At 46.3% G+C, this 7,262-nt stretch overlaps 1 protein-coding gene across 1 annotated transcript; it reads left to right on the forward strand.

Moving 5' to 3' along the window:
* The first annotated feature begins 2,563 nt into the window (after positions 1 to 2,563).
* On the forward strand, positions 2,564 to 6,651 carry EEF1A1 (eukaryotic translation elongation factor 1 alpha 1). Its single transcript, XM_074991013.1, has 8 exons — positions 2,564 to 2,712; positions 3,407 to 3,598; positions 4,338 to 4,517; positions 4,630 to 4,926; positions 5,144 to 5,294; positions 5,452 to 5,708; positions 5,884 to 6,118; positions 6,249 to 6,651. Exons 2-8 carry the CDS (start codon positions 3,455 to 3,457, stop codon positions 6,371 to 6,373), a joined length of 1,389 nt encoding a protein of 462 aa, XP_074847114.1. The 5' UTR covers positions 2,564 to 2,712; positions 3,407 to 3,454; the 3' UTR covers positions 6,374 to 6,651.
* Positions 6,652 to 7,262: the final 611 nt, after the last annotated feature.

Below are 7,262 nucleotides of genomic sequence, written 5' to 3' on the forward strand. Positions count from 1 at the left end.
CAATTGCGTTGCTGGATCGATGTAACTATGATCAACTTTAAGGTCTAGTGTACACCAGGCACTATCTGGAGGATAGCTACTGGATTTGCAGTTAAAAAGTAAGTAGCTTGTTTATAGTAGAGCTCTTGCTGTTTTAAGAACTGGTGGAACTGATCTAACAGAGGAAATGAAGAGAGAATTTTAGGAAAAATATAGATTAGTATTGAGAAAGTCTAGTTGTTTTACCCCCTGACCCACATTAGTTTAGAAAATGATTGTGTAGTATAGACATGAGCAATCTTCTGTAAATCCGTATATTTTAGTTATTCCAAGCACAAATTAGTACACCACCAATGTGTTGAATAATGTATTTAATTAGTTAGGAAACGCAGTTTCAGTATAACACACACTGAAATTTACACACTGGTCATAATCAGTGATCTCAATTTCAGTTCAAATGATTGCGAACGTACATCTTTGAATGTGTTATAATCCAATGATACACATCTCTATTTTATTAAATATCATTTTTCAAATATGCTCGTGCACATATGCCATGTAACTAAATCATCTAACGTCTATTACTCAAAATATGGTTGCCTTTTACTGTTTACAGATACATTGAAAATTACCCAAAACCTCAGCTATCTTTTTTGTCCATTCAGTCCTCCATGACTGGAGGCTTCATAGGGTACTGTTGAAATAAAGGTGAGGCTTCAATACTATATATGTCCTCTGCTAATTCATAATCTACTTTGCTTTTGTAGGCAGGGAGTCCTTAGAATGCAATGTACATCCAGTCTTGGAACTCTGTTTACTTTGATGTGTATCACTGATTCTCAGGGTAATAGAATACTCTTGACCAGCTTTCATAACCATATTAGAGCAAAGTTACACTGAAGTGTGTCTATGCCAAACTGACACCATATTAAATAGGGGGGAACAGACCTGATGAATACTTAGTTACATATGTTGAGCAAATTAAAGCTTTGTTCCAAGTGGCACTGCAAATGTGTGATGTGGTATAAATGTCTTGGTAGCTGTGTAAGTAAACAAGTATCAGAGAGGTAGCCATGTTAATCTGTATCTTCGAGAACAAGAAGTTCTGTGGCACCTTATAGACTAACAGATATTTTGGAGCATAAGCTTTCGTGGGCAAAGACCCGCTTTGTCAGATGCATCTGTTACATATGACAAAGCGGGTCTTTGCCCACGAAAGCTTACGCTCCAAAACATCTGTTAGTCTATAAGGGGGCACAGAACTTCTTGCTGTTGGTAAAGTTACTTTATTATACACAGGGGTCCAGCTACGTTCCAATTAAATTACACCTGTGGAACTCCATTGGTGAGAATAACATGCCTACCTGCCTACAGCACCACAGTGGAATGCCATTCACAGAATCTTATTGATGATGATGCATAAGAAAATCCTAGCTTGACCCTAAACGAGGAGAGACTGATAAAAAACCACCCCTACTTAATTAACAGCTTTTCTATACACATGGAATTGTTCAGAAATATACAAATATGTGAATTTCCAAAAGTCCAGGTTAGCTCAATTCCTGCACTTACCAGATGCACAAGGAACATTTATTTTGGAGTAAGAATGTCCAGCCATGGCTTTACTCAGCAATGGGGTTTGAAAACCACATCTTCCTTAACCCAACTTAATTTTCCAATGTTGACAAGCCCTAACCTGACCATATGTCACAGGGAGAGACAGTCAACAGGCCCCTTCAAGATGTACTTTATACAGAAATGTTGTAGCCCTCCTGGACCAGGGCCAGCAAGAGGTGGTCCTGCAAGCAATCCTAACTTCTGTGGGTGCAGCAAGTATAACCCACGCACTTGTACGTGTGGATAACTGTCTCGTGGTGACACTCACACCACTTCACAGAGAAAGAGTAAGTGTCCTCTACGGCCCAAGCGGACAGCCAGAGGGCCTTTAGCTCCCTGTAGAGGTGCCTCCACTAAGCCCCAAAGGTCACAGGTTCGAGTCCCCCTGGGGGCACTTACTCGAGCTCGCAGGACAGCTGGGGAAGAAGCAATGGAAAGTTTTAAGGAGAAGCCCGGTAGCTACGGTGCGGGAAAGCTTGGGGGGGGGCGCGGGGCAGGCGCTAAGGCTCGCTGAGGATGGGGCCCGCGGAAGAGGCAGCGTGCCCCGGGATGGACTGCGGCAGCTGTGTGGGGGTGGGGCAGAGCTGGGGTGCACGGCAGATGCAGGACACTCGTTGTAGGGGGCGGGAGAGGTCCCCGGCGCAGGGCGGGGGACTTGGGGGGATCACAGCGGGGGGCGTGCGGGACACACGGCCGGGGACCGCCAGCTCGCCCCTCGCGGAGGGCGCTGCCGCGGCGGCGAGGGCTGAGGTGACGCACGTCACGCGGAATACCGCGGGAGCAGGGAGGGGCTGCCGCGATTCCGGCGACGGCAGGAGGCCGCCCTCAGCTCACGCGGCAGGGGCCGTCACTAAATTCCCGGCGGCGAAACCCAACGACGCGGGGCTGGCGATCGCCCTCCCTCCCTACGGCTGGCAGCGCTCCCCGGCCTCTGTCGGGACGGATGTTGGGCCCGGCCCTCTGCCCGGCCCCACGCCAGCAGCTGTGGGAGGGAGGAGCGACTGGAATGCTGGGAACGGTGACGTGTGCCACACGCTCCGCCCTCGCGGAGGATATATAAGCGCAGGCGCTCACGTTGTCGGTCTTTTTCGCCACGGGTTTGCCGCCATCTAGCAGGTGAGAAGCGGCCGCGTGGCGTAGGCCCGGGGTGGGGGAGGGGCTGGGCCGAGTCTATATGGCTGGGGATGGTGCCCCACGAGGGAGACTATGGCGGGGGGCTCGGGCGGGGAGAGGGTAGGAAGCCGTGGGGTGAAGCGGCCACTCCTCCCTGGCAGCCCCACCTACGGGTGGGGGAGGGGGTCCCCTATGGCCACGTGTGCCGCGTGACGCCTCGTTGAGTAGCATGTGGGCCCCGGCTCTGGAACCTCCCTGGGCGGCTGGAGGGGGGTGGCCCCCCTGCGGCCGGTGGTGCGGCCCGGCCTGGCTCGGCTGACGGCGCGGGTAACGGGAAAGTACGGGGTGTAGGGCCGCTTGCCTGCTATGTGGACGCTCCCGCTCATCAAAGATGGCCGCTCCGCCCCCCCCCCCGCTAGCGCCACAAAATGGAGGACGCGGCGGCCCGGGCGGAGTGAGTCACGCACACAAAGGAACCGGGCCTGGCCCCGCGCTCGCCGGCCGCATGGTACTGCCTGGAGCCCGCGGGAGGGGGCAGCGCGTCTCGCCTTACCTCCTCCCTGCGGTGGGCGGAGCCGCGGCTCGACGGCCGCCTGGGCCTAGTCAGCGCTTCGAGGCTGCCCCGCCCTGGGCTGGGCGCGTCTCCGTTGGCGGCGCTGGGGCCCGAGGTGATCGCTGTCGTCTTCTGTCCTCCTAGGAGCTGCTTTTGTAAGGCGAGAGCGGACGCCGCGAGCCACCACCCAGCATGGGCAAGGAGAAGACCCACATCAACATCGTCGTCATCGGCCATGTCGACTCCGGCAAGTCCACCACCACCGGGCACCTCATCTACAAGTGCGGCGGCATCGACAAGCGGACCATCGAGAAGTTCGAGAAGGAAGCTGCGGAGGTATTTCCCGGCCCGAAGGCGTTCATGCCGGTGGGGTGGCCTTGGGGCAGTTTTGTGGGGGTGGCTCAGACCCCTGAGGTTATTTCTGACCCTGCGGATCTTAGAGTTAGTCATCTATCGGGACGGGTTGGAAAATACCCAGACTTAGCCAATGACTTCGGTGACAGCAACCGTTCTCACGATTTCCTTGGGCCTGGGAGTATGTTCTAACAGGCAGTGCTAAACATGTGGCGTGTACAAGCTGTTGTATTCAGACCTTTCTTTACAAGAGCAACTGCATATTGCTCAATCTTAAATGTTCTTTGATGCATTTTGTGGAGTAGGACTGGCTGCATCTCAGTTACAATTACTTTGACAAGATTGTCTTAGGCGTATAATTATCTGTGGGTAAATAGTGCATACTTTGCATGTGGCAAAGATTACTGTGGTATGAAAGGAAGAACTTGATACGAGGGATTGGTTTTGTAAGGTCTAACTTTAAAAGATGTGTTAGATATAATTAGCAGACTCAGAGCTAAAGTGTTGTCAGGTTAAATAACTGAGAAAATAGATGGAATCTCTCACCAGTTGTGCCAGATGTATTCCTGCCAAAGCTGTAACAGCATTACAGAAATCTGGCTACGGCAGAAGCCTTGTAGTATTTTTAAAATTTTTCTTCATTTACTAGCTTACAATTTATTTCAAATCTTCAGGGGGAAAATATGTAAAATATACTAATACTGTTTTTAAAAACTTCTAGATGGGTAAAGGTTCCTTCAAGTATGCCTGGGTTTTGGACAAGCTGAAGGCTGAGCGTGAGCGTGGTATCACAATTGATATTTCTCTGTGGAAATTTGAAACAAGCAAGTACTATGTCACCATTATCGATGCCCCTGGACACAGAGATTTCATCAAGAACATGATTACTGGCACCTCACAAGTATGTAAACATGAATTCAGTTGGGGATTTTGTTATTTTCTGATTAAAAAAAAAAATTTTGTTTCTTGAGAAAAGGAGGGGAAAAACCTAATTCATTCTTTTTTCCCCAAAGGCTGACTGTGCTGTCCTTATTGTTGCTGCTGGTGTTGGTGAGTTTGAAGCTGGTATTTCCAAGAATGGGCAGACTCGTGAACATGCCCTTCTGGCATACACACTTGGAGTAAAACAGCTGATTGTTGGCGTGAACAAGATGGATTCCACTGAACCACCATACAGCCAGAAGAGATATGAGGAAATCGTCAAAGAAGTCAGCACTTACATTAAGAAAATTGGCTACAATCCAGACACTGTAGCTTTTGTACCAATTTCTGGTTGGAATGGAGACAATATGTTGGAGCCTAGTTCTAATGTAAGTTTGTTTACTTTGTATCAGAAAATTTAAATTAGAGGAATTACTAGAGTGAGTTGTCACAACTTTGAAACAGATCCATCTGAATGAACATACCAAGATCAGTAGGTTTCATGAATCTCCTTAAAATATCTAGGAGAAAATGTGTTTAGAAATAGAGTTGTGGAAATAGGAAGAACATGTGCAACCTAATTTTTGTTCTGCTTTCTGTTTATAGATGCCCTGGTTTAAGGGATGGAAGGTTACCCGCAAGGATGGCAATGCCAGTGGAACTACCTTGCTTGAAGGTCTGGATTGTATACTGCCACCAACTCGTCCAACTGACAAGCCTCTGCGTCTGCCTCTGCAAGATGTCTACAAAATTGGTGGTAAGTACTTTGTATGAAAAATAGTTCTGTAAATGTCTGTTATGTTGCCAATGACATTCTGATTTAAATCAGAAATTGCAACATCCTGTAAGATTCAAACTCAGTTGGAAGGAGAGTAAGAGTTGACTTTTTTCCTACTCTTTTCTCTCCACTTCAGGTATTGGCACTGTGCCTGTTGGCCGTGTGGAAACTGGTATCCTGAAGCCAGGCATGGTGGTAACATTTGCACCAGTCAATGTGACTACTGAAGTAAAGTCTGTTGAGATGCATCATGAAGCTTTGAGCGAAGCTCTGCCTGGTGACAATGTTGGTTTCAATGTCAAGAACGTGTCTGTGAAAGATGTTCGTCGTGGTAATGTTGCTGGTGACAGCAAGAATGACCCCCCAATGGAAGCTGCTGGGTTCACTGCCCAGGTACTACTTAGAACTATTTGAATGTTCTTGTATTGTGGACTTAAGATGATAGATTAATAATATTTGGAGTGAATACTTTGACATTTTCTGTTTGGAAGATAGATTTCTGTAACTTTTTGAACAGCTTTTACAACATAACTACTTAATTGTTTAAGTTACACTGTGTTTCTTACAGGTCATCATCCTGAACCACCCAGGCCAGATTAGTGCTGGCTATGCCCCTGTGCTGGATTGCCACACTGCTCACATTGCTTGCAAATTTGCTGAACTAAAAGAGAAGATTGATCGTCGTTCTGGTAAGAAATTGGAAGATGGTCCTAAATTCCTGAAATCTGGAGATGCTGCCATTGTTGACATGGTCCCAGGCAAACCTATGTGTGTTGAGAGCTTCTCTGACTATCCTCCTCTGGGTAAGTGGTCCTCTAAAATGTGTGTATTGGTTTGTCAGTTTGCAAACTGCCCTATAGTGTGGTGGCAGCGGCAGTTTCGTACAGGCTATGTGTATTTCCATCTAAAATTATAAATGTCATTTGTCTCCAGGTCGTTTTGCTGTGCGTGACATGAGGCAGACCGTTGCTGTTGGTGTCATCAAGGCAGTTGATAAGAAGGCGGCTGGAGCTGGCAAGATCACAAAGTCTGCCCAGAAGGCTCAGAAGGCTAAATGAAAATTCTGTACATCAGCTGCCACCTCAGTCTTAATCAGTGGTAGAAGGGTCTCAGAACTGTTTGTCTCAATTGGCCATTTAAGTTTAATAGTAAAAGACTGGTTAATGATTACGATGCATCGTAAAAGCTTCAGAAGGAAAGGAATGTTTTGTGGACCATTTGTTTCGTGGCAGTTTTAAGTTATTAGTTTTTAAATCAGTAAATTTTTTAATGGAAACAACTTGACCAAAAATCTGTCACAAAATTTGAGACCATTAAAAACAAAGTTTAATGATAAGTTTGTGTGTTCTTTGGATTAATGTTGACGCTATAAGAAAACTATGTCTAGTAGATTAGAATTGGGAAGGTTTATTTTTTTTCCTTTTCAGTTGACCTTTAAAAGTCTGCAGAATGTTCAGTACAGTGGTATTCAGCTTGAAAACTTTTTGTTTTACAAGCCTTGAGTCAAATATTGGGCTGAGGAAATCTGCTACGCTGCACAAAACAGATGCAGTTTTATTTCATAGTGTAACTTTCTCAATATTCAGTGAACAAAGATTTTTCTGGCAATAGAAAATTGAATTGACAGTAAGGTCATAATGCCTTTTTCTGTGCAGTATAATTACACTAGTTGGGATGCCTTGCACACACTTGAACTCAAACTGGAAAACAAAGTGGAAGTTTTTGGAAACTGTACATTCATGCATTTATTTAGGTCATTTTGACTTTTCCTGTGCTAGCTCGGAAAGCTGCAGTAAACTTCAGCTTTGCTGCTAAAATCAATCTGTAAATAATGGATTAAAAGGTGTGGAATAACTTCACTTTAATTTTCAGCTGAATTTTAAAATAAGTAATTGCCAAAAAAGTTGAGCATACCATTTGCTAGGATAGAATATTTAATTTTAGTGC

Source organism: Carettochelys insculpta, chromosome 3 (assembly GCF_033958435.1).
Source record: "Carettochelys insculpta isolate YL-2023 chromosome 3, ASM3395843v1, whole genome shotgun sequence".
In the NCBI taxonomy this organism is placed as follows: domain Eukaryota; kingdom Metazoa; phylum Chordata; order Testudines; family Carettochelyidae; genus Carettochelys; species Carettochelys insculpta.